Here is a 26,014-nt window from a genome sequence, read left to right as displayed (position 1 = left end):
GTCACCTCACCAACCTTGCTCATTTCTCCACTTACCTCATCCCCCTACCCATTTTCCCACTTATCTCAACCACCTACCCACCCTATTACCTCAGCTATTCATTTATTCATACATTCACCATTCACCCATTTAGTAGCATTTATCCGTTCACCCAGTCACTAACAGTCACACTGGACTTTTAAACTTACCATACGCCAACTAGTGGTGTAAAAAGGGGGCATGCCCTGTCTTTCTCCCAGCGCTATAATGCTGTGATAGAGTTCTCTGAGGATTGCGGTAATCTGCATTTCTGGACAAGGTGGGCTCAGAATACCCGGCAGGAAATGTGAAGACTGTTAGGTTTTGGTTAAGTTTCAGAGGAGTGGCAATCTGATGATGAAAATCAAAGTCATTTTTCTTATGCTTCACTGGCTTGTTTGGATCACGGGTAAGGACTGATTTTAGCTGTAACATTGCTGGTTGTTTATCCTACAGGTTTTGCTCATAGAATGTTCTAAATGATGTACAACATAGACTCCCCAACCCTCACAATTGACCCCCGCCCCACACTACCCCATCCCAATGAACGTTGTGACAGAGTCCTATGCATGTCAGAGCATCCTATTTGGCATATTAGAGAAGCCTACCATGATGGTTCCTGAGACTACCCAGGGGTAGTGTGGGCTCAAAATCGTCCCTTAAATTTCTAATTAAAATATGTATTTTCCTAACTGTCAATTTGGAAAGATTAAAAGTTAGTTGTCAATTTCTTATACATCATGAGTTAGTAAAATTATCAGAACAAAATTGTGTAAAATTTTAAAATGGGATTTTAAAAAAGTAGTTCATTTAGAAGGATGGTTGACTTGATATTCTGTATTGTACGAACCTAGAATTGTTTATTAAGCCAAAGCCAATGCTAACTATTTTTAATTTGTTTTACAGGGCTGGAGGACTTTTTCTACTTGATCAATGTAATAAATATCGCCGTTGTTTTCAGTGTAAACGACGTTTATCAAACAGTGGGCAGACAAATATTTGGAGCAATTCATTCATTACTACTGGAACAAATTAATGATTTAACTTACTCTTAATAACAATGGACAGTCAAATTCCATCAAAATCATGGAAATTCCCACATATCTCAGCAACTGAATTAATGACGTGAACTGGCTTGGTACATTTCCCTTAGATTACAGTGGAGCTGCTGTTTGCAAGGGAGTATATGTTGCACTGTTAATCACGTTTTGTCTAATCAAGTAGCTTTTCCACCATTTTAGAATAAATCCATATTGCAATACAGGCACTTCTGCAATCATTTGTACCCTTGAGCCCATTGAGGCAAACTGGACCTAAAAATATTTTCCTTTGGGATCTTCAGGTCTGAAGTAAGGATTTGGATTTCTTCAACTTTTTATAGAGCTCCAGTCTTCTGTCGTATCCAATCTGTGCTGAAAAGACTTGGCGTTGCGACTGAAATCTGAATGGAAACTATTTGGACAAACTCTCATTCAAATTAATTTTCATGTTAGTTCTGACAAGTCCAATAATATACTCTCCAAATGTAGCAGTTTTACTTGGAAAGTAAGGTTAGCTAAGGTCAAATTTGGACTTTGGGCAGTAACCTTGGACTGGTTTGGCTCAGTTAGCAAATGGGAGGGTGCATTCATTCCATACCAAATCACTGTACACTAAAAACAAGACCAGTGCTTGGCATTCTATAAACAACTTACACCTGAGCCTTTATTGATGTAAAACCTTTATGTAGATCAATACATAACTGAGTGAAAGGTTAAAAAAATTAAAGAAATATAAGTTAACTGTTGATAAGAACTATAGATGGAATAAATAAAGGTAAGCAAAACAAAGCTGTGCACTTTATAGATGCTATAGATCTGTAATTTGTACGGCTGGAATTCAATAAGGGTTGCACAAGTGGGAGATGAGGCAAGGGGTGGTAGAATCGTACTGGGATGTGCTGTGATGGAAGCCTGATCTCTGGTACAGGGACTTGAGCCATTGGGAGATACGCAAGGAAAACTTGTGATTCACACTCCCTTCCAGCAATCATAATACCTTTGAAATGCCTGCCCAATACTCCACGTTGACATTACTTATTACCCACCACTGCCTAGCTCCTAGCCTTTCCAATGTGCATTGCCACATATGAGGAGATGGGCAGAGGAGCAGTGCAGAGGGATAGTGGATGAGGCACCAAAGGCACCACTGCAGCAGGACTAGTCTCTAGCTGGGCAAGCTACAGAAGGATGTCAAATGGACTGGCAGCAGGTTCACATTCAAAAATGGAGCCAGACATGATCCAGGGTTTTCTGGACTCACCTGAACTATCTCCAGATGTTGGAGTGCCAGTGCCAAAAAGGTACGGCAAAGTCGCCATAGTCCAATATGACCATAGGTTGCTTTCCCCTTTGAGGGGAAGAGCTGACTGGTGGTGGTTTAACCTGAGGATCACTACACCTCAGGCTAGCAGCAAGGGTGAGAAGGTGGGCCTTCATGAATAACCTGAGCTGGTTCGGGAATTGAACCTGTGCTGCTAGCCTCACTCTGGATCGTGAACTAGCTGTCTAACCAAGTAAGTTAACCGGCCCCCGACCAAAGAAGACTATGGCTGTCAACAACCTGTGCGCAATGCTGAAGGGTGTCCTCCAACCCATTGGACTCAGTGGACATCCAAAGGCTGTGGTGCTGAAATTCACCACTGTGTTGAACATTTACACATCCACCTCCTATTAGGGATCCTTTGGGGCCCTATGTGAGGCCTTCCAGGCAGCAGCTCAACATTGCATTAAAAAGGTGACCAATGAATTGTTCAAGAGGGCTGGTGATTTTATGCTCCCACATCAATTCTGATAAACAGAGAGGTCCATTGGCTTTGAGGCCATTGCAGGATTTCCCCAAGTGCAAGGTATAATTAACTGCACCCATGTTGCTAACAATGCTTCCTTGGACCAGCCAGCGGCCTGCATTAATATGAAAATGGTCTGTGACCACTGAAAGCACATCCTGTATGTGCACGCACCCATTTTCCCAGGAACTGTCATGACACTTATGTACAATGACACTCCCAAATCTTATAGGAATGGATCCGCAGAAGAGTGCCAACTCAAGGCTTGACTGATAATGCAGTTGAGGAACCCTCGCTCTACATCCAGGGAATAAGAGTTGACCCAAACAATGATTAAGCAAGCTTTAGCCCTACTAAATTGAGATTCGATTGGTTGGACTGATCTGGTGGAGCTCATCAGTATGCCCGAGTGAGAGTTCCCCGTGTTATCTTTGTGTTTGCAGTGCAGAGGGGTTGGCCTTTCTTCCAGATCATTTGGATGATTTACTTGTCATCTAATAAGGAGGGTATGGAGGAGGGAGCATAGCAGGCACACTGGATGATGAGCCCCGTACCAGAGACCAGAGCCATTGAAAGACACCCAAGGAAGATTTATGATTCACACTGGCTTCCAGCAACCATAATATCCTTAAAATGCCTGCCCATATACCATGTTGGCATTACATCATCTCATATTTATTACTCACCATCGACTTGCTTCTAGCCTCCAATGTGCACTGTCACGTGTGAGGAGATGAGCAGACACCAACTTCCCCTTTCAGGCAGGCAAATGAAGATGCAAATTGTACATTGCAAAAGACAAAAAAAAACTGCATCAATGAAATACATCTCAAAACAAAATAGTTTTTTCCCCAAATATATACTTAATTCATAAAATTTATAAAAGTACATTACAAAACATTTTGACTTGGAAATTACAGAAAGCACAATAGAATTCAACTTTTCTCTGTACAACATGTTCCACTCAATACAATTTCACTGTTCTTGATATTAATATGTATGTTCCTTGTCAGACATACAGCCTGGGGGGATTTTACATAGTTTCCAGACCCTCAGTTTACTATGGTTAAAGGCCTTCCCCATTGCACCTCCGCGGCGATTGCCCCAAGCTTTAATGCGTCCCTCAGCATGTAAGTTCTAGACCTCGGGATGTGCCAGTCTGCAACCCTCGACGGCGGACAACTCTTTGCACTTGAAGGCCAGCAAGTTTCAGGCAGACAAAAGAGCTTATTTCATCGGGTGATGGTCCTCCAGCCACAGTTGATGTTTATCTTGTGTGCATCCATGGGATCAACCCATAGAGCACAGGGTCCTGTGTCACAGAGCTGCCCAGAATGAACCTCGACAAAAAACACTGCCAGCGGGATTCTCCATTCCTGAGACTAAAAGTTGAAGCCAGGGCAGTATTCGTGGACCTCGATGACAGCAAAACTGGCGCCGCACCTGGACCAATTCAGCAACGGTTGAGAGGCTAGCATGGCGCAACCTAGAAGATAGTCGACAGAGAATCCCGCCCTGCATCTCTCTCCAGACTTTCTTTGCAAAGGCACTCTTTAGAAGGAGGTGGACAACAGTCTCTTCCCACCACAACCACCTCAAAATAATTTTCCAGCCATGTAGGAAGAATCTGACGGAGAGTGCCTTTATGTTAACAAGCTAAGCTACACCTTGGTGCTTATTTGAAGATTCTGGAGATTAGGTATTCTGCCAAATGACTTTCACAGTCTGCTCAGGGAACTATTTGATAGGGTTTATCATCTCCTTTTCCCACAGGGCCTCAAGGATGTCACATGCAGACCACTACAGCCTGGGGGACTTGTACTCAAAAAGTGTTTTTCTGCATAAATGTTTGCATGAGCGATAAGAGATATGGCATAGTCCAACTGCTTGGGAGTGTTCCGCAGCAACGTGGTCAGACTCATTCTTTGTCACACTGGAGACAGGTAGAACCTCAACATTTAGTGACATTTGGTGTTTACGAACCAAGGGTCCATGCACAGCACAATACAATAACTCATTAACATGTACAGACTTTTAATACTCATGCTCCCCTTGGTGAGTCCCCATGTTCTTTTTAATACACCTCCATGAGCTTCTATGGGGTGCAATCCCTGCACTTTCATTTGAGGAGGAGGCAGGCTGCTGTCTTAGATGTCTTGTGGCGTGGGATAACTTTGGCAGTTGTCCTCTTTAGGGTGCAACATGCTGAGGAGACTCCGTACAGGTTCAGGATCCCTCTTGCTCACTGTTGCTCCTCAAGGTGCTCAGGTCACTGGTGGAGGGGCGGGGGGAGGGACACGTGTCTGCCCCTGGAAACACAGACAACCCCCATATGCGGCTGGTGGCCAATCCTCCTTTTCAATGCATAATGGCTTACCAGAAATGGAAGAGGACCTGGAGGGGACAGCAGTGTTGAACTCAGGGCCAAAGCAATGGCATGCAGGCCTGCATGCATCTCTGGCATCCACTGACTGGTCTGTTGGATATTGTTCTCCATGAGGTCACCACCCACCCGATGGAGACACCATGTGCTCCCACACCTGAGATGTGACAGCATTCATGGACTCCTCCATCATCCGTATATGGCTGTGATTTGCCTCTGGCAGCATTCTTTCACTTCTCACTGCAATTCCAGTAGGTTTCTTGTGACTGAGACCAGAGGCCCCTCATCACCATGGGGCTCAGCATTGGCTTGGTCTCTCACAGTCCCTCTGTCTGTCAGTAGCTCAGCTGGTTATTATTGAGGTGGGGCGGAAGGTGGTGAATGACACGACAGTGCACACTCTGAGAATCCTCATCCTCCCCAGGGGTAGAGAGTAGTGTCCCAGTCTCAGTTGCTGCCTGTATTTCCAGAGTGTGGAAACCATCATGCGAGTTAGGTACAAATTCTGCATATTTCCTCCTCCCATCCATGCCTGCTGTGAATGTTTCTTTGTCCAGTGTTGGACACATGGGCTCATCATCTTCACTTGTGGCACCATTTTGCGATTGCTAAGCCTGTTTCTGCAAGTTTGAGAGCCTCCCCTCTGCAGGCATCAGAACATGAATGAGGAACTGTTTCTCCTTGCTTACCGTGACCCTATGTAAAAATATGGCTCACGAAAAAGATAACAAAAGCAAATGTGGTGTAAATGATGTTTAACTTTGCACATATAGGGCAGAATTTAATGGCCATAGCGCAGGTCTATGATGGCGGACCCGGAGTCTCTCTTCAATGATCAGCTGATCACATTTGCTGCAGTCGTCCCTTTGGCACATGATGGGGCCTCCTTTTTACACAAATCTCACAGAATGTGCAGGATACTGCCAACAAAAGATGGAAGGAATCCCGTTTTCCAGATGTGTCAATGCAGAATCAGGCAGTTGGTGCAGACGCAGCCCAATACCAGGACCTGCCTGAGCAACTTCTCACCATATGGTGAACTATCCTGTGTTGCCAACTGAAGACATTAGTGATGTGAGCAGTCAACTTACCCTGATGGAATGGAGATGGTCATTGACCCGCTTGTGGCGTTGCACCCACGACTCATTTAAAAATGGCACCAATATCTGTTTTAAATCAGCTGATGGTGAAATCAGCGCTTTTCTGCCCACATCGTCACATACTTGGATAGATGCCATGCTTCTATCTTGCTAATTGGCCATTCACGTTACTCCTTTTTTAAAAATAACTTTTTCTGAGTTACAAAGCCAGGCTCAGAGTGTGGATAGGGGCAAACCCCTAATCCAGCTCCCCGCCTGCTCCAAAAAACAATTCAAATTCAAATTTAATCTAATTCATGGTCCCCACAAGAGAGACATACCAGATCTGAGCCAAAAGGCAGTGCAGATATTACACTTGATCTGAGACAAAAGGCCGAGAAGCGATCATTCACGTCACTCCTGATTTATAACAGTTCCGGGTCCGCCATCCATGGCCATTAAATTCTGTCCTATATGTACAAAGTTAAACAGCAGTTATACCACATTTGTTTTTGTTCTCTTTTTAGTGAGCCATATTTTTACATAGGATTAAGGTAAGCAAGGAAAATGCTGCTCTGCAGGGATATGAACTTGCTATGGGAGGACAGGAAATGCTGGGAAAAGAACTATCCATTTTTTCTTCTGCCTATTAGCTCTAAAGCACCTTTGAAAACATGCAGTTATAAACAATTGTGATTTGGTGAATGGCTGATAAATTTAAGCCTGACGGAATTCAGGAAATAGTACATCTTCACCTTTGGATTGCACTCAGTGCAGGACGAAAAGGGGATTGGGGGTTCCCTAGTTAGCAAAACAAAACAGGACTATATTAATCCATCAACAAGTGGATGAGTTTTATAAAACATCAGCGTTAAGTGCACATCACCATTCTTTAGATCATTCACTATTTAAGCAATCTTTGGCACTGCTTTCCTTTGTGCATTTCAGATCGACTTGAGGGAAGGCAAGGTGCTGAATATAACAATAAAACCTGGTATACATCTGAAGCAGAAGTGGTTACGAACCTTCATAGAAATCTTTTATAACTCTTATTGGTTAGTGCTGTATAGTCCAAAGAATAGCATCAGAACATGTAACATGCACGGTAGCATTGTGGACAGCACAATTGCTTCACAGCTCCAGGGTCCCAGGTTCGATTCCCAGCTTGGGTCACTGTCTGTGCGGAGTCTGCACGTCCTCCCCGTGTGTGCGTGGGTTTCCTCCGGGTGCTCCGGTTTCCTCGCACAGTCCAAAGATGTGCAGGTTAGGTGGATTGGCCATGATAAATTGCCCTTAGTGTCCAAAATTGCCCTTAGTGTTGGGTGGGGTTACTGGGTTATGGGGATAGGGTGGAGGTGTTGACCTTGGGTAGGGTGCTCTTTCCAAGAGCCGGTGCAGTCTCGATGGGCCGAATGGCCTCCTTCTGCACTGTAAATTCTATGAAAATGCATTTCTGTTAGTAGGCTGCACTGATTTAGTAATTATTCATCTTTTAGATTGGCTTACCTACCTGTCCTAATATCTCCTTATGTGGCTTGATGTACGTTTTGTTCAGTAATATTCCCCATGAAGTGCCTTTCAGATTATCTACAACATATTGATGTTGTAGAAATGCTAGTTGTTGTTAGTTGTGGTTAGAGATCTAAATTTTATCCAGCATATCACTCTTTGAAAACATCTGTCAGAGAAGATGAACTTCTTAAATCATTTCATGGTCAGGGCTAATTAACATTCCAAACACTGATAAGGGGAGGTGGAAAACCTGGCAAAACTGCTGCTGGAAAGTCAAAGGATGAGATCCTGAGGGAGGCTAAGGTAGAGTCAGGATTGTTTTTGGGGGGCCAGGAGGAATAATGAAAGTATACACAAACCACTTCCCTAATTTTCATTTGTATATTTCATAAAATTACATGTTCAATTCAGCAGCTCACGAGAACTGTCAGTCAATGAGGATAGAACACTACACATTCCCGAGGATATAGACATTTTCAGAACTACAGCTGTGACTTTGTGCAGGGTGTGGAGAGCATAGTTTGTTCACCATTCTTCTGTAATTCTAAAAGGAATACAATGGGTGCGATTCAACAGAAAAAAAATCGATGGCCGATTTTGGGCACGTTTAGCGGGGTGTTTCTCGACGGCTGCAGCACCAAGAAACACCCCGGTATTCAACAACATTTTGCTGTTTTCTTGGCAAGGGGAGTTTCTCTCCACCGAGGGCACACTTGAGTCATTTCTTGCTGGCAACCTCAGCAGAAAAGGCTCCTTGCAGATCGGGGCGCATTTTGGGAGGCTGCCCTGTTCTCCCCCCTCTTCTGCATTTTCAAAAGCCCCCTCCCTATTTTATCCATGGGGAGGCCCCAAGGAACATTCCTCACTCCCTCAACCTGGTAAGGCCCCCTAGGCTTGATCTCTGTCAATGCCAACCTGGCACCCGGGCACCTGGCACTTCCAGCCTGCCAGGATGCCAGCCAGCCCTGTGCCCGACTATCTGGGGTTCTCTAATGGGCTGGGAAACTGCCCAAATGCCATTACGACTGGTCCACATTTGTGGAAATCAGTACTAAACGGCCCCGTGACAAGGTCTCCCAGACATGGCTGTTAGGACCCGGGCGCCGGGAGAATCCCACAAACAGATATAAACCTAATGGCTCATTTAAGTATGCACAGGGCGAGAACCAGACCGTGGAGATTTCGTTAAACCTTGTCCTGACACCAAGTCAGGCGCATCGATGCTGCTAAATCGCACTCAATACATTGCTTTGGAGGAGTTCTGTTGTTTTGGAAGAGGACAATAAATCAGTACTTTAGGATTCCCTATACTTGAAACAGTTGAAGACACTAGACAAGGGTTACTTTCAGGTTACTAATCCTGCCCTATCCCAGGTTCATGCTGCAAAGATTATTTTAGCTTTATTAATTGTTTTGGTTCTGTGAAATGATGTGTAAGAAACCATCTTAAATGGCAGAAAGCAATGCAACACAAAATATAAAATAAATAGCTTCTCTGGAAATATTAATATAAATAAAATTATGAGTTTTCTAGAACTATATATTGTATTATGAATTTGCACTGAAGAAATACTACCTTCATACAACTTTTCAAATAATAAATTATACTGCTTCAAGTACAATATTCTGGAAAAACATGTGACATTATTTATGCCTACATTATAATAGTGGTATTAGTCAATGTGGCACAACTTTATTATTTTTCAACATATAATTATTTTGGGTGTATTTTTTAATGCTTCACTGTATCTGATTTTTGGTTTTGTTTGTGAAAAAGTAATAAAACTCCCAATTTTCAAAATTAAAGTGTAATTTCTGTAGCTTTTAGCTATAAGTCTGTGTGAAAATTACAGCCAAATTCAGTTTGCACACTGGCCTCAGAACCAACAAGGATTTTGGAGTGGTTTCAAATTCCCCTGCCCTGGTATTGGATCCCATGGGGATAGTCCATTGTGTGGAAGACAGAGTGAAACATTTCAAAAGCTAAATGTAGGTGGTAGAATATTCTCCAGTGGAGACAGGGGTTAGTACCTTCCGCAAGAGCCCCATTTTCCTACTGAGGCCCCCACCCCTCCCCCAGCCAAGGTCTGCCCCCCACCCTCGGGTTCTCCCTCCCTTGGTCTTTCTATCAACACTCCCAATCACCTTCCAATCCCCTGGACCTCCACTCCCACCTCCGCTGTCACACCTTCCTGGCACTTACCTCTGCTTGTTTCTAGGACTTTGACTCCTGGAACTGCTTGTAGTCCCAGCAGTGACCACTAATCCCCCTGGTGTCATTGGGACTACAAAACTGCTGGCCAATATGATTGGTCAACAAATCTCTGAGGGGGTCTTCTGCCTGAGTGAGAGGTGCATATCTCATCTCCGGTCAATTAACTTGCTCAAGTGTTAAATGGCTAAAGTATAGCTGACATCAGGACGAGTACCCCTCGACTCTCCAGGTGACGGGGTCGGAAAACAGTTAAATTCTTCCCCAGGTCTTCAGAGAATGATGAAAATAACAAGCAAGTGGTCTGCTATGAGGCACACTACCTTCAACAGATTTAGTGTTCTCTGGCACACTAGGTCTCCAAGAGATCATCACGAGGTTTTTTGAAACTTCTCTTAGATAGGAGAAAAATTATTTTTAAATGTTGAAATTTGTAATCGATATTAAACTTGTCTGAAAATGTTCAATTAGTTGTTTAAACAGAGCAGCTTACAAGTAGCACAGTGCTCAGTTTGAAGAGTATTGTTTATCCTGTTTTGTTCTGTGTTCTGGCCCTGGTAAAGATGCACACAGAACATCTAGTTCTTTGACTGGTAAGATAGTTCATTCACAAAATGAACATGTGGAAAGATAACTAACAAACTATGTCCATCTGTCTTCCATGGATCATCATCACTATTGCTGCAACTGGTCGACAGCAGTGTCGGAGGTGCCGGGGCTATAGGATGGGAAGGGGCCGATGTGTTGGCCTTCGCCTCAATGATTGCCGACAACGGGTTCTATTGAGTTGGAGGCTGGTTGCGCTGCCGGGTGTCACGGCATGGTTGGGAGATCTGTATGAATTTCTTAGGCTGGAGAAGATTAAGTTCACATTAGGGGGTCGGAGGAGGGATTTAACATGTGTTGGAGGCTGCTTCTGTCCATGTTTGAGGAATTGTTCATCACCGGGGAGGGGGGAATCAAACAAAGCTGCAACACACTGAAAAACGAAACCAAAAAGACAGACACCCAAGCTTTCCTCAAAGTGAAACTAAAAAGCAGAACCAGAGCTCAGCTCCACCCACACTCTGACATCACTGCAGTAACTTGAGCAGCCAAACATTTCTTAAGGTGACATTCTCCCCGCAAGATAAACAAACAAACCATCAACTTCAAGATGGTTTCATTTTTCACCTTTTCACTATCCTTTAAGAAAAGCACACAGTAAATACACTTTTCGTTTGAAAAAAAACAACACCGCAAACAGGTACAATAATATAGTCCATTTTTGTTCTTCCTCCAACTGGAATCCTTCTCGATTGACAGTCTCTTTGAACAAGAAGGTCTCTGCACGATCCGTCCATTTCTCTACGCCTCGGCATTTTTCTTTAAAGTCAGATACTTTAGTTCAATCTGATCACAGAGTCCCTTGTAATTCTCCAACACAGGAGCATTGGTTATCACAGCTTTGAGGCAGTCAAATGCCTGTCGAAAGTCCGCTGTCCATTGAAATTTTCGACATTTCTTAAGCATGTCCATCAGTGGAGCAATCACGCTTCAAAGCCTTTGCACAAATGTTGGATCAAATCCACTCGTACCAAGAAATCGCATTATTTCCCTTTGTCTTGAGGGTATCGGAAACTCCTCAAGGAAAGTGACTTGGGCTTTTCCAAATTCACTTTTGGCTAGGTTTATCACCAAACCCGCCTCCTGAAGTCGATCGAATAACTCCATCAGATGTTTCAAATGTTCTGTCCATGTCTGGCCGAAAATTACCAGATCGTTGATGTATACCGCACAATTGGGTAATCCTGAAATGACTGTGTTAGTTAACCGTTGAAATGTGGCTGGGGCGTTTTTCATGCCAAATGGCATACCTTTGAATTGGTAGATACCATCTGGAGTCACAAAAGCTGAAATCTCCTTCGCCCTTTCAGATAAAGGTACCTTCCAGTAACCTTTAAGTAACCCAATTTGGAAATAAAAGCAGACTGTCCCACTTTCTCAATGCAATTCTCCAAATGTGGGATAGGATAAGAGTCCGTTCTTGTAACTGCATTAACCTTTCTATAGTCCACACAAAACCGTTGGGTACCGTCTGGTTTAGGTACCATCACTATTGGTGAGCTCCAATGGCTGCAACCCTCTTCAATTATGCCATTTTTAAGCATACTCTCAATCTCTTTGTTAACCTGTGCCAATTTTAAAGGATTAAGTCTATATGGATGTTGTTTGATTAGAACAGCATTTCCCACATCTACATCATGTATAGCCATTTTAGTACTTCCCAATTTATCTCCACAAACTTGCCCATATGATATCAATAACTCTTTCAGGTCAGTTAACTGAACAATTTATCCCAATTTTTAAGAACATCCTCATTTTCCAATTTAATTTGAGGTTTGTCAAATTCACAGTCATCTGGATTTAGTTCATCACTTTGAGTTAGAATCATTAAAACCTCCTCCTTTTTCTCTCCTTCCCTTTCAAAGTATCTTTTAAGCATATTCATATGACACACTCGATGAGTCTTCCTTCTATCTGGTGTTTTTAACCACATAATTCACCTCACTTAATTTCCTTTCAATCTGATAAGGTCCACAAAACCTAGCTTTTAAAGGCTCACCTACCACTGGTAACAACGCTAAAACTTTATCTCACTGGCATCACTACGAACTTTGGATTTCTTGTCCGCAACCCGTTTCATCACATTTTGTGCAACTCTCAAATGTTGTCTCGCCAATTCACCTGCTCTACTTAATTGTTCCCTAAAATTTGACACGTAATCCAATAATGTAATTTCCGATTTCTCACTCAACAACTTTTCCTTAATCAATTTAAGTGGTCCTCTTACCTCATGACCAAAAATTAGTTCAAAAGAACTAAATTTGGTTGACTCATTAGGTGCATCCCTAATTGCAAACAATACGAATGGAATTTCTTTATCCCAATCCTCTGGATAATCTTGACAATAAGCCCTCAACATTGTTTTTAATGTCTGATGCCACCTTTCTAACGCTCCCTGCGATTCTGAATGGTACGCAGTTGATTTGAATTGTTTTATTCCTGAGCTATCCATAACTTCTTCAAATAACTTTGAGGTAAAATTTGATCCTTAATCCGATTGTATTTCTGTGGTTGTCCATATCTAGTAAAGAATTTAAGTAACTCCTCCACAATCTTTTTAACTGTAATATTACGTACTGAAATGGCCTCTGGAAACCTAGTAGACACATCCATTATAGTCAAAAGATATTGATTCGCACTTTTTGTTTTAGGAAGCGGTCCTATGCAATCAATTAGGACCCTTGTAAAAGGTTCCTCAAATGCTGGAATGGGTATTAAGGGTGTTTGTTTTCTCACTGCTTGAGGTTTCCCTATCACTTGACATGTGTGACATGATTGACAAAATTTACCTACACCTTTATGTAATCCAGCCCAATAAAAATGTTTCTGGATTTTAGCTTGAGTTTTCCTTATCCCCAAATGACCTCCCACTGGTACCTCATGTGCAACTCGCAATACCTCCTTTCTATACCCTACCAGCAATACTACTTGATGAACTTCTGCCCACTTTTCATCCGCCTGCATATGTAAAGGTCTCCATTTTCTCATCAAGACATCACTTTTACGGTAATAACACTCTGGTATACACACAGATTCCTCTTCCGTATATGCTTTCTGATACATCCATTTTATTTTTATATCTTTCTGTTGTAACTCCGCCAATTTTCCTGAACTAAAAATATCCGCATCATCCTCCACCTGTTCTTGTTCTTTTTCAACCATCTGATCAAAAATCGTTTCTGATAATTGCACTTCAACTTCATCTTCACTCTTTGATTTCTCCTCTTGTCTTAACCTGTGACTTTGCAACCTTGTTACTGCACAATCAGGAAAAATCCCAGGATATTCGTCCTTCAACACTTTAGTTGTCTCATTTTCCACTGGCTTATCAACCACAGCAGGCATCACTCCCACCTGCGATCCAGCTATATCATTGGAGGAAATAGCGGGGCACCTGGAGGGAAATTGTCCCATTGGGCAGACGCAGCATGGGTTCACAAAGGGTAGGTCGTGTCTGACTAATTTGGTAGAATTGTTTGAGGACGTTACTAGTGCAGTAGATAACGGGGAGCCAATGGATGTGGTATATCTGGATTTCCAGAAAGCTTTTGACAAGGTGCCACACAAAAGGTTGCTGCATAAACTAAAGATGCATGGCATTGAGGGTAAAGTGGTAGCATGGGTAGAGGATTGGTTAACTGACAGAAAGCAGAGAGTGGGGATAAATGGGTGTTTCTCTGGTTGGCAACCTGTAACTAGTGGGGTCCCTCAAGGATCAGTGTTGGGCCCGCAGTTGTTCACAATTTACACAGACGATTTGGAGTTGGGGACCAAGTGCAATGTGTCAAAGTTTGCAGAGGACACTAAGATGAGTGGTAAAGCAAAAAGTGCAGAGGATACCGGAAGTCTGCAGAAGGATTTGGATAGGTTAGGTGAATGGGCTAGGGTCTGGCAGATGGAATTCAATGTTGCCAAGTGTGAGGCTATCCATTTTGGGAGGAATAACAGCAGAATGGATTATTATTTAAACGGTAAGATGTTAAAACATGCTGCTGTGCAGAGGGACCTGGGTGTGCTGGTGCACGAGTCGCAAAAAGTTTATGTGCAGGTGATTAAGAAGGCTAATCGAGTTTTGTCTTTCATTGCTAGAGGGATGGAGTTCAAGACTAGGGAGGTTATGCTGCAATTGTATATGGTGTTGGTGAGGCCGCATCTGGAGTATTGTGTTCAGTTTTGGTCTCCTTACCTGAGAAAGGACATATTGGCACTGGAGGGAGTGCAGAGGAGATTCACTAGGTTGATCCCAGAGTTGAGGGGATTAGATTATGACGAGAGGTTGAGTAGACTGGGACTGTACTCATTGGTGTTTAGAAGGATGTGGGGGGATCTTATTGAAACATATAAAATTATGAAGGGAATAGATAGGATAGATGCGGGCAGGTTGTTTCCACTGGTCGGGGAAAGCAGAACTAGGGGGCATAGCCTCAAAATAAGGGGAAGTAGATTTAGGACAGAGTGTAGAAGGAACTTCTTCACCCAAAGGGTTGTGAATCTCTGGAATTCCTTGCCCAGCAGTTGAGGCTCCTTCTTTAAACGTTTTTAAGAAAAAGATAGATACCTTTCTAAAGAATAAAGGGATTCGGGGATATGGTGTACGGGCCGGAGAGTGGAGCTGAGTCCACAAAGATCAGCCATGATCTCATTAAATGGCGGAGCAGGCTCGAGGGGCCAGATGGCCTACTCCTGTTCCTAGTTCTTATGTTCTTATGTACCCAAGATAAACTGTATTCCTGGACAAGATAGTTTCTCTATTACTCCTACTACCACTTCACCACTCTTCACTGGACTTTCCAACCTTACCTTATATAATGGAACACTACTCCTCTCACCCTGAATTCCACATATTACCACCTTTTCTGGCAACATTCTTCATAACCTACATAACTCCTCATCTCTTACCATTAAAGATTGACTAGCTTTCACATCTCTTAAAATTGTGGCTTCTTTACCTGCTCCTCCTGATACATGTGAGTAAATTTTACCCACACAAGTAAAATCTTTAAAGACATCTGGCACCTTCTTATCAATCACCTCTTGAACAGTCTGTACAATCTTTTGCACCTCCTTCGCTTCCCTTGGGCTTTCCTTTAACACTCTAACAAACCCCACTGCCTTATCCTGTTTTACCACATCAGCCTTCCCAGTGCTTTTCTTCAACCACCAACACTGTGACTTTACAAGGCCTAGTTTATTAGTGAAAACATTTGAAATTTTTCATTTTTCTTCCACCCTCCTGGATTAAAAAAAAAATCTGAGATACACTCTCCTTATTATCTCCCATCAGACCACCTTTACTTTCATCACTTGAGTATTTCTCACAGGCTGAAACTGATGTCGGAAACCAAGCTTTGATTAATGAACTAATTCATAATCATCTGCCATTTCTGCTGCTAATCTCGCAGTTTTAACCCTCTGCTCTTCCACATGAGTTCTCACTACATCAGGAATTGCATTTTTAAACTCCTCCAAAAGTATAATTTCTCTGAGAGCTTCATACGTTTGGTCTATTTTCAAAGCCCTTATTCACCTATCAAAATTACTCCATTTGAGCCTTTCAAACTCCATGTATGTTTGACCAAATTCTTTCCTTAAATTTCTAAACCTTTGTCTGTAAGCTTCAGGCAAAGATGGTTCATATGCACCTAAGATGGATTTTGTCACCTCCTCATATGTCCCAAATACCTCCTCTGGTAGTGATGCAAACACTTCACCAGCCCTACCTACCAGCTTTGTTTGAATCAATAAAAGCCAGATGTCCTATCACTATTTCATTTGTTTAGCCACCTTCTCAAATGAAACGAAAAAGGCTTTTACCTCCTTCTCGTCAAACCTTGGGAATGCTTGGACATATTTAAATAGATCCCCACCATGCCTTCAACTATGACGCTCTTTCTCACTATCCTCATCACGATCATCCAACTGTACGTTTCCCTTTACATCTGCCAATTTTAACTGACTGTCATGTTTCATGGCCATTTTCTGAAGTTCAAACTCTCCCTTTATCTTTTTCCCTGATCTGTATCGCCCTTTCTTTTTATTTTTGTTCTGCTAGGGCTATTCTTTCTTTCCTCCTTTCTTCTCTCTCCTTTTCTTTGTCCTCTCTATCTCTCTATCTTTTTCTTTTTCCTCTCTTTCATATTCAAGCTGCTTTAATTCTTTCTCATGTTCCATTTGTTTAATTTGTAACTGAATTTTTGCCATTTCCAATGAGTCAAACTGTATCTCAGGCAACTTTAAGTGCTTAACCACCGCCATAATTACCTCATCTTTTCGCATTTTGTCAGGTCATGTTAACTGCAATGTTTTTGCCAAATCTAACAGTCTCCTTTTAGTCTCTGTCCGTAAGGTACTGCGTGTGACCGTCTCCATCCCCAAAAACTTCTGAGCCTCTGAAAGAGCCATTGTCCACAACACACTCCCCACTTAAACTAAAATACCACACCTGAAAAGCAACCACAATATGCTCACCCCTCACTGTCTTTAAGTTCACGAAGCCAATCCAATAGATAGACTTTTATCCCCCTCGAGCCCCCAATTGTTATGGGTCAGGGTTTAGAGAATCCCAAAGTGTATCATGGAGTTCACCTGACCCACAACTTTTAATAGATTGTGGTATGGAGAGCACACAGCTCACTCTACAGGTATGGTACAGCAGAAATGAACCAGTATTTTTTAAAACAAAAAATAAATTTGTTTTATTTCTTCTATGAACTTTAGAAGAAGTTTATTCTATGAACTTAAGTTAACCTTTTTAAAACAAACAATGAATATCTTAGCAACCATTAATTCAAAGATGACCCCAAAGAATACAACACTAAATAATCCTTTAAGCTGTCCTTTTAACACCCAAAAGACGTAACAAACCTTTAAACAGGAGCACATAAGGTTCACATTCACTATTGAGAACATTTATAAATCTGAATTCACCAAATGATCCAGAGATAGTCTTTGGATGGCAGAGACCAACAGGACAGCTCTTTGTTTAACTTCAGCTACAACACACTGAAAAATGAAACCAAAAAGACAGACACACCCAAGCTTTTCTCAAAGTAAAACTAAAAAGCAGAACAGCTCAGCTCCACCCACACTCTGACATCCCTGCAGTAACATGAGCAGCCAACCATTTCTTAAAGCGACATTCTCATGACAGCATGGACAGTGACCCAGGCCGGGAATTGAACCCGGGACCCTGGAGCTGTGAAGCAACTGTGCTAATCACTGTGCTACACCTTTGGACAGTAATTTGTCGGTTTGTATTATTCCTGTTTTTTGTGTACAAGACCTACCCGGGTAACATTCCACATTGTCAGGTAGATGCCAGCATTGTAGCTGTACTGGAACAGCTTGGCTAGGGGCACAGCAAATTCTGGAGCACAGATCTTCAGTACTATTGCTGGAATATTGTCAGGGCCCATAGCATTTGCAATATCCAGTGCCGTTTCTTGATATTATGTGGAATGGATCAAAGTGAAGACTGGTATCTGTGATGGTGGGGATCTCTGGAGGAGGCTGAGATGAATCATCTACTCAGCATGTCTGGCTGAAGATTGTTGTGAGTGCTTCAGCATTATCTTTTGCACTGATGTCCTGGGCTTCCCCATAATTGAAAATGGGGATATTTATGGACCTGCCCCATGAAAGTGACACCGCCCCCCAACCCACCTCCCCCAGGTGCTTTCTCCCAGCCTGGCCTTACAATCAAGGCACCTGATCTCGCCCACCCTGCCCAGGCCTGCCCTCTCCATTGTGAGGACCCAGATTGCCAATGGCCTGGGGCTCCGGCACTTTGCTTGGTGGGACTGATGCAGTCTCACCAGTGGTCACCATTCCCAGTGATGCTGCTAGGACTACAGAGGCGGCTGGCCAATTGAAATGGTTAGCAACTCTCTAAGGCGGTTAATGAAACAAGGTTAAATAATGATCTAATTGTAAAATATCACTCGACATGATTGATCATAACATAAAGGAATTTCATATTCTAATTGAGGGTGAGAACCGTCACTCTGAAACTAGTATTTTGAACTTAAATAAAGACAGAACCAAGTTCTGGCGAACGGCGGAAATAGGATACTTCATAATTCCCAACTAAGATATGTTGCACTGAGAAGGATGCACCATCTATGGCTAACAAAGCAAGTAATTTAAGGTTGGCATCAAATTGAAAGAAAAGTTATATAATGCTGCAAAAGGCTGTGGTAGGCCAGAAGATTGGGAAGAATATAGACACCAGTAAAAGAAGGCAAATATAATAAAGAGGGAAATATTTGAATATGGGAGTTAACTAAAAGTAAATACAAAAACCGAGAGTAAGTAAACATGAGGCTGGATTCTCCATTTCAGCGGCTAAATGCCGGCTCAAATGGAGAATTCGTGGGAGGTTTACGGCCAAAACATTTGCGCCGGCTCCTCACCGATTCCAGGATTGGTGAGGGGCTAGTAGCGACGCCGGTTGAAACTCGCACTTTCCACACCGAAAACGGCCAGAGAATGCGGGTCCCTGGCCACGCATGCGCATGGCTGACGACCTGTAGCGATCTCGCCGTACAACTTGGCTTCGGCCGTGCATGGACCCGACCGGCCATCCACGGCCCCACAGGCCGCTCCCTAGCCACCCCCCATCAGTCCCCCCAGCCCTCACGGAAGCCACCCGGCCAGCGGCATGGATCCCAACTGTGTGGCGGCAGCCACCACGCTGGGTTCCCGACCGCTGAGACCACACGTGTCCTGCGGCGTCGGGAACACGGCCCATCGGGGCAGAGCATCGCTGGAGCGCCAACACCCCCTGCAACAACGTGTGATTATGCCATTTCCGAGGGGGCGGAGCATGGCTGACTAGCATCAAACCGGCGCCAAAATGGCGCCGGCCCCAATTTGGGTGTCAGAGTCAATTCTCCGCCAATCGCCGATTATGATATTGCCATCGGGCAACGGGCAATCCTGCCCATGGTGCTTTAGAGGATGGGATTGGGTAATTAATATGGAAAAGAAGGATATGTCTGGGACTTTGATCAAGTGTTGTTTATCATGGTAGAAGACACAAAAAGCATCCCAAGAGTAGTAGAAAAATAAGGGGAAAAGGAGGGAAGATCTTAAAACAATTACTATCACTGAAGAAAAGGTACCAGGAAAGCTAATAGGATTGAAGGCTGACAACACCACTGGACACGATGACCTGTATCCTAAGGTTTTATAGTGCATGCTTTGCTTGCAATCTTCCAAATTCCCTAGATCTTGGAAAGTACCATTGGTTTGGAAAGCCATAAATGTAACATTTCTATTCAAGGAGGGTCACAGAAATCAGGAAACTATAGGCCAATTAGCCTAACATTTGTCATTGGGGAAATGCTGGAGCCCATTATTAAGGAAGTAGTAGCAGGACATTTAGAAAATCATAACACTCTATAATCAAAGAGTGGCTTTTAGAAAGGGAAATTGTGTTTGACGGATTTATTAGAGTTGGGGGACAGGGTGGGAACAAGAAGGGAAGATTTGTGATAGGATGGATGGCAGGACAGATTAAATGACAAAAGGTTTGATGGTACAAAGCCAAAGAGAATGATAATGGGACAAGTAAAGAAACAAAAGGTACATTGAGATGAGGTTGAATGGCAAATAGCTATTGTCCAAATGCAAACTAAAGGGATTAAGAAACAAATGAAAAATGAAACAAACCAGCAAGAAAAAAACAAAATTGGGCAAATGAAATTATTTAAAATAATTAAACTTACATTGGAGCACTATAGCAGGCCAAGGACAGAAAGGTCAGAGTGGAGCAAGATCGAGAATTGAAAAGACAAGCAACAAGTAGCTCAAGGCCATGCTGTAGTCTGTATTTATAAAATGCAAAAATGGGACCAGTGCAAAGAGGCCAGCCACCAGAAAGTCACCTCGGGTTTCTTTACTTCGTGGGGGTTTGGGCCAAATGCTGCAAGGATCCCATTGGCATCTGCAGCTTGGCCATAAGTGAATCCTCAGTTGACCTTAATTAGCTCTTTGCCGCTGCCGAGTGGATAACCACAGCCACTTTGCACTCTCCTCCGACAAAAACACATGAAGTTGGGAACATGTCAGAGAGCCAGTTCATTACGGAACTTTCTAACTTTACTTACGTCCCCATCTCTGAAACTAACATAGACTTGTTTGTATTTTCTATGATACTATCTAATTCTGTATAGATTTTGATTTATTCTTTCACAGTGTGTGGGCATCACCATCTAAGCCAGCATTTATTGCCCCATTCCTAATTCCCTTGAGAAGGTGGTGGTCAGTCGCCTTCTTATACTACTGCAGTCCATGTGGTGCGGATTCACTCACAGTGAATTTCCAGGATTTAGACCCAGTGGCAATGAAGGTACAGCGATTTGGTTCCAAGTCAGGATAGTGTGTTGCTTGGAGGAGAACTTGCAGGTAGTGGCGTTCCCATGCAGCTGCTGCCCTTGGCATTTGAGGTGGTTGAGGTCTAGATTTGGAAGATGTCGAAGGAGCCTTGATTCTTACCCCAACTGTCTTTTCCAGTTCTCTGTAGACCTTAACTTCTTTTGTTCTTAATGCACCCAACCACCTGCTGAATTTATTTAAATCTTTCCCCGTAGCATTGGTTAACCTGCCCATGAGGATATTGTTCTCAGCTCTGTTCAGACCCAACCCATCCACCTTGGACAGGTGTCTGGGGCGAAATTCTCCGTTATCGGCGCAAAGTCCGCCGATCGGCACAAATCTGACTTGCGTCACGCCGGAAAAATGGTTCAAAAGTCTCCGGCCCGAAATGGGCTAGCAGCGACGTGACGGGATCCGCGCTTGCGCACGTGGTTCACGCCGTGCAGCGTCATACGCGCCGCACAGCGTGACGGCTCATAAGGCCGCGCTGCTCCCCCCCACCCGACCGGAACATCCGACTGGATGGCTGGCCGCCGCTCAGCCCCGAGGTTCCAGTCATGGGATGTGGAGGCGCTCCTGGACGCAGTGGAGCAGAGGAGGGACGCCCTGTATCCCGGGCACGGCCGCAGAGTTGGCCCACGCCACAGCCGGGAGGGAGGATGCCCCTCGCACACCACGGGAGACGGAGAGACCCGGACACTCCGGCATGCGACGCCCGCAAGATGCCCCTCGCACACCACGGGAGACGGAGAGACCTGGAGCAACAGGGAGACGACACCCCCGTCACGTGCGGGAGCGACGATGCAGGCGTGTGCCACGCAGCGACGAGGGGGGCAGCCACAGGCCCCCGTCACATCCGAGCCAGGACACCACTACCCAGGACACCACTATCCAGGTCACCACTACCCAGGACACCAGTCTGTGGAGGGAGGTGGCAGAGGCCGTCACCGCTGCGGCCTGACACCACGGACAGGCACCCAGTGCCACAAGAAGGTGAACGACCTCGTCAGAGCAGGCAGGGTGAGCCTCGCCCATATCCCCCCCTCCCCCATATCCCCATCCCCCCCCTCCCCCATATCCCCCCTCCCCATAACCCCCCTCCCCCTATCCCCCCTCCCCCCTATTCCCCCCTCCCCCATATCCCCCCCTCCCCCATATCCCCCCTCCCCCATATCCCCCCTCCCCCATATCACCTGATCACTGCCTGCGTGTCTAACCATGCATGCTTCATTGTGTATCGCAGGAGCAAACGTCGAGGCACCCATCCCCGCAGATGCAGACCGCCTGCAGGATGCCCCTCGGAGGCCACGGGAGACGGAGAGACCCGGACCCTCCGGCATGCGACACCCGCAGGATGCCCCTCGCACACCACGGGAGACGGAGAGACCCGGACCCTCCAGCAAGCGACGCCCGCAGGATGCCCCTCGCACACCACGGGAGACGGAGAGACCCGGACCCTCCGGCATGCGACGCCCGCAGGATGCCCCTCGCACACCACGGGAGACGGAGAGACCCGGACCCTCCAGCATGCGACGCCCGCAGGATGCCTCTCGCACACCACGGGAGACGGAGAGACCCGGACCCTCCGGCATGCGACGCCCGCAAGATGCCCCTCGCACACCACGGGAGACGGAGAGACCTGGAGCAACAGGGAGACGACACCCCCGTCACGTGCGGGAGCGACGATGCAGGCGTGTGCCACCCAGCGACGAGGGGGGCAGCCACAGGCCCCCGTCACATCCGAGCCAGGACACCACTACCCAGGACACCGCTACCCAGGACACCACTACCCAGGTCACCACTACCCAGGACACCACTACACGGGACAGCACTACCCAGGACACCCCTACCCGGGACAGCACTACCCAGGACACCCCTACCCGGGACAGCACTACTCAGGACACCCCTACCCGGGACAGCACTACCCAGGAAGACGAAATACCGGACAGTGACTCAGAGTGGATGGGTGGAGACGAACCCCCACCCCAAAGTGCCATGGACTCAGAGTGGGACGAAGAGCACGACACAACGCCACTGCTGTCACCAACACCCTCCACCATCGCAGAAACACTCACCTCGGTTGGGCACTTTAGTGATGAGGCGTCTGGTACACTCACTGGTGTGCACAACACAGCCGTCCCGGTACAGCAGGTGGAGGTAGGAGCAGCAGAGGGGCCGGGCGGTTGGAGGGCAGCCCAGCCCAAGCGAACATCTGCCGCCCAGATGGATCCCGGGTTCCTGGAGTTTCCACACCCACACATAGATCCGATGCAACCACCGACCCGGAGACGAGCGAAGAGGGTGACGGCCAGCTTGCGGCGGCTGCAGTCGCAGGTGGAGGAGTCCACCCGCATCCAGGAGCTGGAAGTGGTGCCGGTCATGCGTGCCACCCAGGCCGACACCGCACGGGTGCCGTCCGCGGTGGAGGCAATGGGTGCGACGGTGTCAGACATGGGGAACGGTTTGCGAGGCCTGGGGCTTTCCGTGCAGGCGGCGTCTGTGACCCAGGACATGGCTGCCCTCTCACAGGAGGCCATGAGCCAGTGCCAGCGCCAGATGGCAGAGGCGCTCAACGCCATAGCCCAGTCTCAGCAGGCCATGGCCCAGTCTCTGCAGGCCATGGCCCAGTCTCAGCAGGCCATGGCCAAGTCTCTGCAGGCCATCGCTGAGGGTATCGGCGCCAGTGGCCATGTGCGAGCCGGCGTCGCACTGTCACAGACAGGGTTTGCCAACCCCCTGGGCTCCATGGCTGCAAACCTGCAGACCCCTGTCGATACCAGCACGGGCCTCCAGGACTGGCAGCATCAGATACCGGGGGGGCATCGGATGGCCAGTCCGTTCGCATCCCCCACCCATGTAGAGGCCTGGGGGCCATCGGGCACCCCGAGGGAGGAGGAGGTGGTGTGGTCCGTCCCGGGTCCCCCTGTAGGGGAGGTCCGGGAACACCGCGACACCTCGGACTCCCACCCTTCCGTCCCAGGTGCATCGGGTGGGCAACAGGCAGGACAGGCTGGCAGCTCGCCATCCCAGTCGCCCGGGCCACAGCCTGGCCCATCTAGGCCAGGACGCCCCAGGAAACGGCCGCCAAAGGGATCCAGTGTCAGAGGGCAGGAATCACAGGAGTCCACCTCCAGTTCTGCTGTACCGTCTGGGGAACCACGTAGACGTAGTCAAAGGGCCCGTAAGGCCAAACAATTAGACACTGAGTAAGTTGGCACGGGTGCAGGGCACAGATGAGTTTTAGGGGCTAGGGCACGTGCATGAACTCGTTTGGTTATTAAAGTCAATGTTACACCTACAGAAGCTGCCTTTGTGCTCTGTCCAAAGCATGCGGGGGTGTCATGTACGTTGAGCGCAAGTGTGTGTGTGAGGGGTGGTCTTACCTCAGCCCCAGGTGAGTCTGCCCCCTTCCCCCAGGCCCGCCATCAACATCCCCCCGGGCAGAGGACGGGACCGTGCGCTGCAGTGTCACAGCCGCATGCAGGGATGGTCCGGGTGGATGGTGGTACTGTGGCCATGGGTCAGACATAGTCCAACAAGGTGGAGCCAGGAGCTCACCGCAGGGTGGGTTGTCATCATCCTCCATGGCCTGCAATAGACACGCGTCCACCCGCAACTGTATGAGCCCGGCCGTTGTGCCGCAGGTGGATCGGCAATGTGGGGGGGTGGTGTGCATGCGGGTGGGGTGGGTGGGGTTGGGAAGGGGGGTGAGGGTGCTGGGTGGGTGGATGGGTGGGGGGTGTGGGTGGTCGGCTGTTGCCATGGTGTGCGGTCTGTGGCCATACTACCCGATTCCCACACCCATCTAGTCAGTGAAGCGGGCGTCTATCAGTCTGTCCCGTGCCCGCTGGGCCAGCCGGTAACGGTGGACAGCCACCCGCCTGTGTCTAGCCCGTCTGCCCTGACCATTGCCCCCATCCCCCTCATCTGGGGAGGACTGCGCCTCTTCCTGCTGCTCCTCCACTCTACCCTCCTCTGCCTGCGGCACATCGCCCTTCTGTTGGGCTGTGTTATGCAGGACGCAGCACACCACAATGATGCGGCCGACCCTATCTGACCGATACTGGAGGGCGCCCCCAGAGAGGTCCAGGCACCTGAAACGCATCTTCAGCACGCCAAAGCACCTCTCTATCACTCCCCTTGTCGCTACATGGCCATCATTGTAGCGGTTCTCCGCCTCAATGCGTGGCCTCCGTATAGGCGCCATCAGCCACGATCGCAATGGGTAGCCCCTGTCGCCCAGCAACCAGCCCCTCAGCCAGGGATGGCGTCCCTCGTACATGCCGGTGATGGATGACCGCGACAACACGTATGAGTCGTGTACACTGCCTGGGTAAGGGGCGCAGACTTGCAGGATCATCATGCGGTGGTCGCAGATCACCTGTATGTTCATCGAATAGGTCCCTTTCCTATTGGTGAACACGGCCCTGTTATCTGCAGGTGGCCGCACGGCGACGTGCATCCCATCGATCGCGCCCTGGACCATGGGGAACCCGGCCACGGCAGAGAAGCCCACGGCCCGGGCATCTTGGCTGGCCCGGTCCACAGGGAAGCGGATGTAGCGGTGCGCCATGGCATATAGGGCATCTGTCACTGCCCGGATGCACCGATGCACCGATGTCTGTGATATGCCGGACAGGTCCCCACTCGGTGCCTGGAATGACCCCGTTGCATAAAAGTTCAGGGCAACCGTAACCTTGACGGACACGGGGAGAGGGTGTCCCCCGCCAGTGCCATGCGGTGACAGGTGTGCCAGCAGGTGGCAGATGTGTGCCACGGTTTCCCGCCTCATCCGGAGTCTCCCCCTGCATTCCCGGTCCGTGAGGTCCTGGTATAACTGCCGGGGCCAGTACACACGGGGCGCCCTCGGGTGCCTCCGTTGCCGTGGGGCCGCGACGTCCTCCTCCCCCTCCTCGTCCTGTCGGTCAGGTGTCCCTCCAGCCTGGGCGGCTGCCGCCTGTCCCTCTGCGGCAGCCTGCGCCGCCTCTCTGGCACGCTCC

The 26,014-nt window shown here is 47.0% G+C and overlaps 1 protein-coding gene and 1 non-coding gene across 5 annotated transcripts in view; one reads left to right on the top strand and one right to left on the bottom strand.

The window, feature by feature from the left end:
• Positions 1-1,279, top strand: part of LOC140391721 (coiled-coil domain-containing protein 81-like) — a 252,969-nt gene extending 251,690 nt beyond the window's left edge. For all 4 annotated transcript variants that reach the window (XM_072476491.1, XM_072476493.1, XM_072476490.1 and 1 more), the window contains one exon: positions 925-1,279. In XM_072476491.1, coding sequence (XP_072332592.1) covers positions 925-1,054 — 130 coding nt within the window. In that variant the 3' untranslated portion in view covers positions 1,055-1,279. The remainder of the gene's footprint in view (positions 1-924) is intronic.
• Positions 1,280-6,514: 5,235 nt separating this feature from the next.
• Positions 6,515-6,713, bottom strand: LOC140392197 (U2 spliceosomal RNA). Its single transcript, XR_011935265.1, has one exon. It is a non-coding gene; the product is annotated as a U2 spliceosomal RNA (small nuclear RNA).
• Positions 6,714-26,014: the final 19,301 nt, after the last annotated feature.

This window comes from Scyliorhinus torazame, chromosome 15 (assembly GCF_047496885.1).
Source record: "Scyliorhinus torazame isolate Kashiwa2021f chromosome 15, sScyTor2.1, whole genome shotgun sequence".
In the NCBI taxonomy this organism is placed as follows: Eukaryota; Metazoa; Chordata; class Chondrichthyes; order Carcharhiniformes; family Scyliorhinidae; genus Scyliorhinus; species Scyliorhinus torazame.
This window is presented reverse-complemented; position numbering and strand designations above follow the sequence as displayed.